The sequence below is a fragment of the Triticum urartu genome, chromosome 7A, assembly GCF_056163025.1.
Source record: "Triticum urartu cultivar PI428250 chromosome 7A, HENAU_Tu73, whole genome shotgun sequence".
Taxonomy (NCBI): Eukaryota; Viridiplantae; Streptophyta; class Magnoliopsida; order Poales; family Poaceae; genus Triticum; species Triticum urartu.
Window position 1 is genome coordinate 691,638,205 of NC_141879.1, and position 11,812 is coordinate 691,650,016.

General features: G+C 46.0%; 1 protein-coding gene across 1 annotated transcript; it reads right to left on the reverse strand.

The window, feature by feature from the left end:
- Positions 1-10,475: 10,475 nt before the first annotated feature.
- Positions 10,476-11,609, reverse strand: LOC147961593 (DEAD-box ATP-dependent RNA helicase 15-like). Its single transcript, XM_087537956.1, has 3 exons — positions 11,496-11,609; positions 11,229-11,336; positions 10,476-11,142 (listed from the first exon to the last, which is right to left on the reverse strand). The coding sequence occupies exons 1-3, from the start codon at positions 11,516-11,518 to the stop codon at positions 11,010-11,012; spliced, it is 264 nt and encodes an 87-aa protein (XP_087394082.1). The 5' UTR covers positions 11,519-11,609; the 3' UTR covers positions 10,476-11,009.
- Between the last annotated feature and the right edge of the window lie 203 nt (positions 11,610-11,812).

Consider the following 11,812-nt stretch of genomic DNA (forward strand, 5'->3'; position numbering starts at 1 on the left):
GCATCCAAGAGACATTGTGGATCGCTGGTGAACAAAGTCTGTGAAGGTTTGGGAGTCTACCTTGAAGACTTACAAGAGTGATTGGGTGAGGTCTGTGTGACCTTAGCTCAAGTGTCCTGAGCTGCGTGTTCAGGACTGGGTGTCCTGAGCTGCGTGTTCAGGACTGTGTGTCCTAAGGTTTAAATACCTAGCCGCCCTAACCAGACGTACAGTTGTCACAGCAACTGGAACTGGTCCAACAAATCATTGTCTTCAACGAGTCACTGGTTTCATCCTTCCCTTCCCTTTACTTACTGTTGGTCCTTGTGAAGTCATTATATGATTGCACTATCTTTTGTCTTCACTAAGTGAGTGCGTGTTCTGTTTGGCTTCATAATATCTTCCTACCTGATCCTCACTACATTGCTGCTATTAGTCATTGTTCTTTCACTTCATTGAATACTTGACTATGGTTTGCCTAGTGTAGTCTACCTTCCGCTGCATGGTAATAGGTTTATTTCTATCGTTTGTCTTTGAAACTTCCACGTTTTGAAGACTTTCATAAAAATCGCCTATTCACCCCCCCTCTAGTCGATATAACGCACTTTCAATATATCGACCCCCCCACGTGTTGAAGTTATCGGGAGGGGGTAATATCGACAACGATGAGATACATACACGGGAAAATAATGTTATCGGGGAGCGGGTATATCGACCCCCCACCACGTGTTGAAGTTATCGAGAGGGGTTTATATATCAACAACGACGACATACGTACATGGGATAATAATATTATCGGGGAGGGGGTATATCGACCCCCCCCACATGTTGAAGTTATCGGGAGGGGGTATATATCGAGCCCCCCTCGTGTTGAAGTTACCGGGAGGGGGTAATATCGACAACGATGAGATACATACACTGGAAAATAATGTTATCGGGGAGGGGGTATATCGACGCCCCCCCCCACATGTTGAAGTTATCGGGAGGGGTACGTATATCGACGACGACAGACCCGATAAAACATAAGAAAACAAAGAAGAAATAAAAAGAGGAGAAGAAGAAAGGGATAGCCAGAGGAGAAGATTGAAGAAAAAAAAAGAAGAAAAAAGAGGAGAAGAAGAAAGGAATAGAGGAGAAGAAGAGAAAATAGAATATTCTATTTTCTCTTCTTCTCCTCTATTCCTTTCTTCTTCCCCTCTTCTTTTTCTTCTTTTTTCTTCTTCTTCTTTATTTCTCCTCTTCTTCCTCTCCCCTCTTCTTCTACTTTCTTCCTCTTCTTATTTCCTTTTTCCTCTCATTCTTTTTCTTCTTCTTCTTTCTTAAAAATACATGAAGTAGTATTGCCTAATTCATTGTTCATATGAATATACAAACATTTGCATATTTACAATAATTAATATCACCAAAAAAATCTATGAACAGAAAAAAAATCCTAATTTTTCTAAAACACTATCTTTTGCATATATACATGAACATATATATACACAGAGAACATATATACATATATATAAAAAAACAAGCATATATATGAAAAAAATGCTAGCTAGGGAGGGCGCTGGCCGAACCAGGAGGACCGCGGGGTCGGCGGCGAGGATGGCGACGGGGCAGTGGGCACGCGCTCGGGGTAGGGGGCGCGGGCGACGACGACGACGGGCCAGGGCAGCGCGCGTCGGGGAAGGGGTCGGCGGGCGATGGCGAGGGCGGGCCGGGGCGGCGCGCGTCGGGGCAGGGACGCGGGCGACGGCGACGGGGGCGGGCCGGGGCGGCGCGCGTCGGGGCAGGGGCGCGGGCGACGGCGACAACGGGGGCGGGCCGGGGCGGACGGCGTCGGGGCAGCCTGGCGGCGTCGGTGTCGTCGGGGGTGGCAACTGCAAGATGAGAGTGAAAATCTCCTAAGTGTGGACTTATATAGCAGAGCCTTTAGTCCCGGTTCGTGGCAGCAACCAGGACTAAAGGTGGGCATTAGTCCCGGTTGGTGCCACCAACCGGGACCAAAGGCCACTTTTCAGCAGCACAAAGGGCGGGAAGCGGTGGCCTTTGGTTTCGATTGGTGGCACCGACCGGGACTAAAGGGGGTCATTGGTACCGGTTCGTGGCACCAACCGGGACCAATGCCCCCCTTTAGTCCCGGTTGGTGCCACCAACCGGGACCAAAGGCCTTGTGCTTCTGCGCCCGTGTCGAAAGTTTAGTCCCACCTCGCTAGTTGAGAGGGATGCGCAGTGGTTTATAAGCCCCACTGCCGCACCCCTCTTGAGCTTCTCTCCATTGCAGGCTTTCGGGCCTAATTGTCACTGCTATGCCTGTGGGCCTACTAGGCCTCCTGCGGGCCTGAATCCTGGCCCATGGATGGGTTTCTAGTCGTATTCAGGCTGTGGGGCCCGAGTAGGTGGCACTTTTTTTTGTTTTTTTTGCTTTTTTTGTTGCTTTATTTATTTTATTTTCTTTTGTTTTTTTGCTTTATTTTTTAATTCCATATGCTTTTGTTTTAGAAAAATTATAAACTTTTTGTTATTGCCATTAGTTTTCAAATTTGAAAACACTTTTTTTGTTTTTTGTTTTCTTTGTTGCTTTATTTATTTTATTTTGTTTCTACTTACAGCAAAATACTTATTGTTGCTATTTTTAATTTTATTTCAGTTTTTTTGTTTTGTTTTCTGCATTATTTATTTTCTTTTGTTTTTTGCTTTATTTTTTAATTCTTTTTAGAAAAATTATAAACTTTCTGTTAGTGCCATTAGTTTTCAAATTAGAATAGTTAAAATTTGAATTCTTTGAAATTTGTGTGAATCACAAGTTTGTTGCCCTCTTGAGAGTGTTCTTGGTGAGAACATTGCTGACAAGGAGTGAACCGGGATTAATGATATTATGAGGGCCAAGCCATAAGACATTAAAGCATTTGAAATGAACTCAGAAAAAGTTGGCATAGCATGTGCATGTACAAAACGGAGAATGGTATCATACTCGTCTGTTACAAAGTTGGCATGGAATCATCATAATAGTTGCGGGAGAAAGTCTTCACTTTTTTTTCGCTTGTGTCATTTGCTTATTGCGCCGTGACCATGGATAATCTTCATCGTTTATCAGGATGCTTGGGTCAGCCTTGACTTTGAAGGGAGGAATTTTATAGAACTTTTCATAATCTTCAGACATGTCTGTCTTGCCCACCACTCCCACGATGTCCCCTTTTTCTGAAAGAACTATGTGGTGCTTTGGCTCATCGTATGATGTATTCGCTTCCTTATCTTTTCTTTTTCTCGGTCTGGTAGACATGTCCTTCACATAGATAACCTGTGCCACATCATTGGGTAGGACGAATGGTTCGTCAGTGTACCCAAGATTTTTCAGATCCACTTTTGTCATTCCGTACTATGCGTCTACCTGTACCCTGCCTCCTGACAGATTGACCCATTTGCACTTAAACAAAGGGACCTTAAAATCATGTCCGTAGTCAAGTTCCCATATGTCCACTATGTAACCATAATATGTGTCCTTTCCCTTCTCGGTTGTTGCATCAAAGCGGACACCGCTGTTTTGGTTGGTGCTCTTTTGATCTTGTTCAATCATGTAAAATGTATTCCCATTTATCTCGTATCCTTTGTAAATCAATACAGCCAAAGATGGTCCCCTGGACAACAAGTACAGCTCATCACAAACAGCTCATCACATGTAATCCAGTCGTCGCACTACTCCGGGTGTAAGGAGCACAGACTATTCTTGTGTTCATCGACATACGGGGTCACCAAGGTAGAATTCTGTAAAACTATGTAGTGTGCTTTAGACCAAGAATGCCCGTCCCTACATATTATTGAGTCCGCTCCTAGCGTGCCTTTTTCAATCAGTCTCCCCTCATACCGCGATTTTGGGAGACCTATCTTCTTAAGGCCAGGAATGAAGTCAACACAAAACCCGATGACATCCTCTGTTTGATGGCCCATGGAGATGCTTCCTTCTGGCCTAGCACGGTTATGAACATATTTCTTTAGGACTCCCATGAACCTCTCAAAGGGGAACATATTGTGTAGAAATACGGGCCCCAGAATGACAATCTCGTCGACTAGATGAACTAGGACGTGCGTCATGATATTGAAGAAGGATGGTGGGAACACCGGCTCGACACTGACAACACATTGCGCCACATCACTCCTTAGCCTTGGTATGATTTCTGGATCGATCACCTACTGAGAGATTGCATTGAGGAATGCACATAGCTTCACAATGGCTAATCGGACGTTTTCCGGTAGAAGCCCCCTCAATGCAACCAGAAGCAGTTGCGTCATAATCACGTGGCAGTCATGAGACTTTAGGTTCTGGAACTTTTTCTCTTGCATATTTATTATTCCCTTTATATTCGACGAGAAGCCAGTCGGGACCTTCATACTGAGCAGGCATTCAAAGAAAATTTCTTTCTCTTCTTTCGTAAGAGCGTAGCTGGCAGGACCTTCATACTGCTTCGGAGGCATGCCATCTTTTTCGTGCAAACGTTGCAGGTCCTCCCATGCCTCAGGTGTATCTTTTGTCTTCCCATACACGCCCAAGAAGCCTAACAGGTTCACGCAAAGGTTCGTCGTCACGTGCATCACGTCGATTGAAGAGCGGACCTCTAGGTCTTTCCAGTAGGGTAGGTCGAAGAATATAGATTTCTTCTTCCACATGGGTGCGTGTCCCTCAACGTCATTCGGAACAGCTAGTCCGTCGGGACCCTTTCCAAAGATTATGTGTAAATCATTGACCATAGCAAGTACGTGATCACCGGTACGCATGGCGGGCTTCTTTCGGTGATCTGCCTCGCCTTTGAAATGCTTGCCTTTCTTTCGACATTGATGGTTGGTCAGGAGAAATCGACGATGGCCCACGTACACATTCTTCCTGCATCTGTCCAGGTATATACTTTCGGTGTCATCCAAACAGTGTGTGCATGCGTGGTATCCCTTGTTTGTCTGCCCTGAAAGGTTACTGAGAGCGGGCCAATCGTTTATGGTCACGAACAGCAATGCCTTTAGGTTAAATTCCTCTTTATTGTGCTCATCCCACGTACGTACACCGTTTCCATTCCACAGCTGTAAAAGTTCTTCAACTAATGGCCTTAGGTACACATCAATGTCATTGCTGGGTTGCTTAGGGCCTTGGATAAGAACTGGCATCATAATAAACTTCGGCTTCATGCACATCCAAGGAGGAAGGTTATACATACATAGAGTCACCGGCCAGGTGCTGTGATTGCTGCTCTGCTCCCCGAAAGGATTAATGCCATCCGCGCTTAAAGCAAACCATACGTTCCTTGGGTCCTTTGCAAACTCATCCCAGTAATTTCTCTCGATTTTTCTCCACTGCGACCCGTCAGCGGGTGCTCTCAACTTCCCATCTTTCTTTCGGTTCTCACTGTGCCATCGCATCAACTTGGCATTCTCTTCGTTTCTGAACAGACGTTTCAACCGTGGTATTATAGGAGCATACCACATCACCTTCGCAGGAACCCTCTTCCTGAGGCGCTCGCCGTCAACATCACCAGGGTCATCTCGTCTGATCTTATACCGCAACGCACCGCATACCGGGCATGCGTTCAGATCCTTGTATGCACCGCGGTAGAGGATGCAGTCATTAGGGCATGCATGTATCTTCTCCACCTCCAATCCTAGAGGGCATACGACCTTCTTTGCTGCGTATGTACTGTCGGGCAATTCGTTATCCTTTGGACGCTTCTTCTTCAATATTTTCAGTAGCTTCTCAAATCCTTTGTCAGCCACAGCATTCTCTGCCTTCCACTGCAGCAATTCCAGTACGGTACCGAGCTTTGTGTTGCCATCTTCGCAATTGGGGTATAACCCTTTTTTGTGATCCTCTAACATGCGATAACTTCAGCTTCTCCTTTTGACTAATGCATTGCGTCCTTGCATCGACAATGACCCGGCGGAGATCATCATCATCGGGCACATCGTCTGGTTCCTCTTGATCTTCAGCAGCTTCACCCGTGGCAGCATCATTGGGCACATCGTCTGGTTCCTCTTGATCTTCACCAGCTCCCCCCGTTGCAGCATCACCGTATTCAGGGGGCACATAGTTGTCATCGTACTCTTGTTCTTCGCCGTCTTCCATCATAACCCCTATTTCTCCGTGCCTTGTCCAAACATTATAGTGTGGCATGAAACCCTTGTAAAGCAGGTGGGTGTGAAGGATTTTCCGGTCAGAGTAAGACTTCGTATTCCCACAATTAGGGCATGGACAACACATAAAACCATTCTTCTTGTTTGCCTCAGCCGCTTCGAGAAATTCATGCACGCCCTTAATGTACTCGGAGGTGTGTCTGTCACCGTACATCCATTGCCGGTTCATCTGTGTGCGTTATATATAATTAAGTGTGTCAAAAACCATTACAGAACATCATGAATAGATAATTAAGTGATAAAATTAATATAAGTTCATCATCACATTAAAACCAAAGTACATACATAGTTCTCATCTAACAACATATAGCTCTCCAGAGCATCTAATTAATTAAACCATACATTGAAACTATGTAAAACATTTCAATGCGAAAACAAACGCAATCATAATCGCAACCAAGGTAACAATTGATCCAACGGCATAATGATACCAAGCCTCGGTATGAACGGCATATTTTCTAATCTTTCTGATCTTCAAGCGCATTGCATCCATCTTGATCTTGTGATCATCGACGACATCCGCAACATGCAACTCCAATATCATCTTCTCCTCCTCAATTTTTTTATTTTTTCCTTCAAGAAATTGTTTTCTTCTTCAACTAAATTTAACCTCTCAAAAATAGGGTCGGTTGGAATTTCCGGTTCACATACCTCCTAGATAAATAAAATCTATGTCACGTTGGTCGGCATAATTTTCATAAACAATAAATGAACCAATAGTTATAAAGATAATATATACCACAACCGAATGATACACAGGACGAGGGCCGACGGGGGCGGATACCAAAACCATCGCACTATATAAGATGCAATAATAAAAGTAAGAAAATGATACAAGTATCTATCTAAACATACAAGTAAGAATATTTTTCCTTTCAGAAAGAAGATAAGAATAAGAGGCTCACCACGGTGGTGCCGGTGATGAGATCGGCGCGGGTGATCGACGGCGGTGAAGACGGGGGTGGGGCGTGACGGACCGCTAAACCTAGACAAATATTGAGGAAAATGGAGCTTGGAGGTCGAGCTTGGAGAGGAGAAAGCTTAAGTAGTGTGGCTCGGGCATTCGAACACCTTGCGTGCATAGGAGGTGAGCTAGAGCACCACCAAGCCCTCTCCCCCTCGGCAAGAAAAAACAGAGCAGTGTGCTCTGCTCTTGCGCGAGGGGGTATATATAGGAACCACCATTGGCCCCGGTTGGTGGCATGAACCGAGACTAAAGGGGGGCCTTTGGTCCCGGTTCATGTCACCAACCGGGACCAATGGTGGTGGGCCAGGAGCCAGGCCCATTGGTCCCGGTTCGTCCCACCAACCGGAACCAAAAGGTCCAGACGAACCGGGACCAATGGCCCACGTGGCCCGGGCTCCCCCTTGGGCTCACGAACCGGGTCCAATGCACCCATCGGTCCTGCTTCTAGACTGAACCGGGACTAATGGGCTTACCAGGCCTGAACCTTTGCCCCCTTTTCTACTAGTGGAAGTACAAGCATGAACATAAAGAGGAAATCAATCAAGCAAGTCCAGATCACACATCCACTAGAATAGCACACATGAGATCCACAAGTATACAAGTGCAATCCAATGGAAATAGCACTAGGGTAGGGTTCTTTTCAAATCCAAAGAAGATGAGGTCTTGGAGGTAGAGAGATCTTTCCTAGAGTAGGGGCCTTGCATAGTGGTAACCCTATTATACCCTACCGTCAGCGTGTATGACGGTAGGAAAAGTGTCAAATCCAGATATATTTTTAAACAGGGTCAGATCATGCCAAACATTAAAAAAAGTCAAAAGAGTGATTTCGGCCTCCAGACGACTTATCTTGGGCAATCGGATGTGTTCCCAATATGCCATATACTCCTCTTCCTTGGATTTTGGGCACAAAATATAGATGCTTACGTACAGGTGCAACGTGGATGTGGTACAATACTCTCTAAGCACAAAATTGAGCAGGTCCAGCTCCTAGTTAACAGAGTCTACACTTCTCTAGTTACTGGCGCGCTATCGAATAATGAACTATTTTGTCCTTACTAGTCAATGTGTACATGCAATGCACGTTAATTTGAAAGTATATTATGTGCATGTGGATATTAAGTACAATATTATTTGCGTGTTATTATGTGATTAGCGCTATATTTGACATGAAATTAACTGCACGCTAAACGTGTTGAGAGCTCGGCATTGAAGCTGTTTAGGTCGTTGGATTGACATGATTTAATGGCCGAGATTAATTGGATCTGTCCCTTTGGGTCTTTTTATATTGATATAGATAATCTTCTTGACAGAAAAAGAAATAATTGTTAATATTGCTTTAGGAAGGGGAATCAAATGCAAAAGGCTGAAACCCAGCCGGGACTAGAGGCGGCATAAGAACAGAAACGACTACTGAATCATCAACAGCAGAAAAGAGACGATAGAAAAGCAGTTGCTGATTAAAAGGTTTAGTGTCTTGGAAATGCATATTTGGCTGAGAAAATTCAATGGATGACATCTAGTTGAAAGAGAAAAGAAAAAGACTTGCCATTTTGGTTCATGGTGAAGAGTTTTCACTTACTACATTACACGATGACCTGAAGACCGGAATAACTGAGGGCAAGAAAGGAATAGGACAGTGGCGGCAACTCCAATTGCGGCGGCCTCACACCTACAGTTATGGGCTTATGGCACTTGGTATCACGACTATTCCAGTAGATGCAATACAGTCTTTGTCAAACACAGCGTGGTTGCTCTCAAAAAGATGATAAAATACCATGATGAATGTGGGAACGTTGTACATGCTAGAGTTTATTATGGTCATTTTGCAGCCGAAGAATGATGTCGACCCCTCCAAGGTGAGACCCAAGAACACACCTTCCTTTTCGTAGCTGTAAACGCTTCCGCCTTAAGTTTTAGAGGGGAAACTAGGACACGAGATTTGTGGTTGGGAAGGGATATAAATAGATTAATCGAGTGATGAATGTGATCATCATCTCTACGCATATATTGACAGATTCGAAACAGATTTTTAATCAATTTCACAACAAATTAACTACCAAATACAGTGCACTATGGTTTTTTTGCTATGAAAAAAGAGGATAGCTCTAGTTCGAGCATGGTACACAGTGGAATTAAGGGTTTGCCTTTGTTTTCCTTTTACTACTATTCCTACCGGTCTAGCTCATGTGAGTGAAATGAATAAAACCTCCACAGTTATGTTGCCATTACCAATTTACCACCAATTTTTAAAAAATGGCAGAAAACCACCTAAAACTTAGCTAAAAATGCATCGGAAGCGGAGTTCTAGCCGGGTCCGTTCATGTCGCTGCCGGTGGTTGACCAGGCACCATGCGCTTACCAACAAATTCGGTACAGATGGCCGGAATGGGACGATGTCAGGCTTCCACCGATTGTCATAGTGGCCGCCGCGCATGACCTACTGCACAACTGCACCACTGACTACACTGGTGAGGTGTGCCAGCTCTAGTCGTCATTCCTAGCTTCCGCGTCCTTCCAGGGGAGTGCCCCTACATCCAGCACTACTCCACGCGAGGAGATGCATTGCTCGGGGTAGGGGTTATGCTCCCTCACTGAATCTAGAACGGGCCGCGGTGAGGGCGCTGGTGCGGTGCTCGAAGCCATGGGAATCGAAGACCGAGGGACTCAAATCATGGAGGGTGGCAGGCTGATGGCTGGAAAAGCATATGGTGTGCCGGATCTTGGGAGGTGTGGCGATTCCGGGAGCACTGCGATGCCTGGGTGAGCGCGACGGCGCGTCATGGAGGGCAGCGGCAGGTAAGTGTGCATGGTGAGGCCCACGTCGGCGAGGTACCCCTGGGTGCCAATTTGTTGGGGCCCACCGCCTGCCACCCCTTGCTCAAGAGGTGTCTGATGCAACGCCAAAGAGAGACGGGCGGAGGTGGAGGAAAAAGACCAGGTCAACTGTCCACATGGAATATTTTTTTTGCCAATTCAGCCTAAGCGGATCCAACATTTCATAATCGTTGTTTCAGCAAACTCAGAGAGTGGTCAGTGCATTCAGTGAAATTAACTAAAAATTGTGTTTTTTGGGTCGAAAACACAAAAGTGATGTTAAGTTGTCGAAAACACAAAAGTGATGTTAAGTTGCTAGTAATGACGACACAATTGTGATACTTTAATGCATTTCACTCGGCTCAAGTGGGTTGAAACCTGAAAGCGAAGCGGTGCCTATTAATGGCTCCGAGGGGAATAGCTAAGGGGCATATATACATGCTAATCATTCGAACTCAATTGCCCATGGGTGCTCAAGGCTGAATTTCTGGATGGCCCGGAGTAGCCCGGGCATGAGTAAGAAGTCCCTGAAGCCGGAGCTATGGATGCCGACGCCACTCCTGCGCGCATAGATCGTCCGTTAGAAAGGGACCAAACAATTGGATGGGAGAAGGAAAAAAATATTGAAATGTATAATAACTTCTTGGGCTACATGGCGAGAGGTAGGCTTGGCGGCAGCGTCGACGGCCTGGTTATCGTCCTCCTCATAGTCAAGCGGCCTTGCGGGTGTAGCCTGTCCATCAAAAAGGAACTGAAATATTTGAAGGGAATTATGAACGTGATCAGCATCTCTGCTAGCATACATTGATAGGTTCCAAACATGCTCTAGTGAATTTCGCAACAGATTAACCAGCACATACAGTGCCTTATGAGGGTAGCTCTAGTTGGAGCATGTTAGACGCTGTGGAATTAATGGTTGCCTTTTACTCCCGCTGTAAAGAAATGTAAGAGATCACATATATGGGAGTACTAGTTATTCCTAGCGGTCTAGTTCGTATGCTTTTGAAACCACTGAAAGCTAATACGTGGTGATTAATGGGTGCCAAGGGGGATAGCTAAGCGTTGTACTACATGCTAACCAATCGAACTAACTTGCCTTCGGGGGGACGCTGCTCCAAGCGTTAGTCCTGGTCTCAAGGCCACAGTCCTGGATGGCCCGGAGCAGCTCGGGCTTGAGAAAGAAGTCTGTGATGCCGGAGCTGTGGCTGCCGACGTTGCCCCTGCGCGCATAGGCCGTCCGTCAGAATGAGAACAAGCAAAGTGAAGGGAAGATGAAGAAAAACAAGGAAGTTGAACGAATAATTACTTCCTGGCGGCTGCGTGCCCGGCGGCCGGCTTGGCGGCGGCGTCAACAGCCTTGTCGTCGTCGAGCAGCTCCTGCTTGTACACGTCGTTCTCCTTGGCCTCTCCCATCCTGGCAACCAAGGAAGAAACTGGTGTCAATTCGAGTGAGAAACTCTAGAAATCGCACACAGGCAGTCAGATGTCTTCTCGCGGAGATAGAAAAGATGCGGGGGTGGGCTGCAAAGAAAGAAGCGGCAGGGCGGCGTGATCCGCCCATATCGAGGCTCACCTGAATGAATTGTGTCGCTCCATAGGGTACGGCCAGATCCAGGCTCGACGAGGAGTGGATCGTTGAATTGGGGATGGAGAGGGGTGGATCGTGGGGGAGCAGAGAGAGGGATGGGAGCGGCGCTGGAAGGAATCGGGACAGAGAATTTAGGGTTTCAGAGGTTTTCTTTGACGACGTGGGTTAATCCCGTTTGGGCTAAGAAGGAAAAAAAATCGTAGCGACAAGTGGCAATGCGAATCTTGGCGCAATAAATTCCTCCTTTCCTTTTTCTTAACACAAATATGGATGCAAGTACTCATGCATATGCGCATACACCC

What these genes read in the sequence shown, in the direction of transcription:
- LOC147961593 (XM_087537956.1), bottom strand. Translation starts at nt 11,518, where the DNA reads ATGGAGCGACACAATTCATTCAG. An exon ending in GAGCGACACAATTCATTCAG is followed by an intron (nt 11,337 to 11,495) that starts GTGAGCCTCGAT and finishes CTTGGTTGCCAG; the next exon opens with GATGGGAGAGGCCAAGGAGA. An exon ending in GGGCACGCAGCCGCCAGGAA is followed by an intron (nt 11,143 to 11,228) that starts GTAATTATTCGT and finishes CTATGCGCGCAG; the next exon opens with GGGCAACGTCGGCAGCCACA.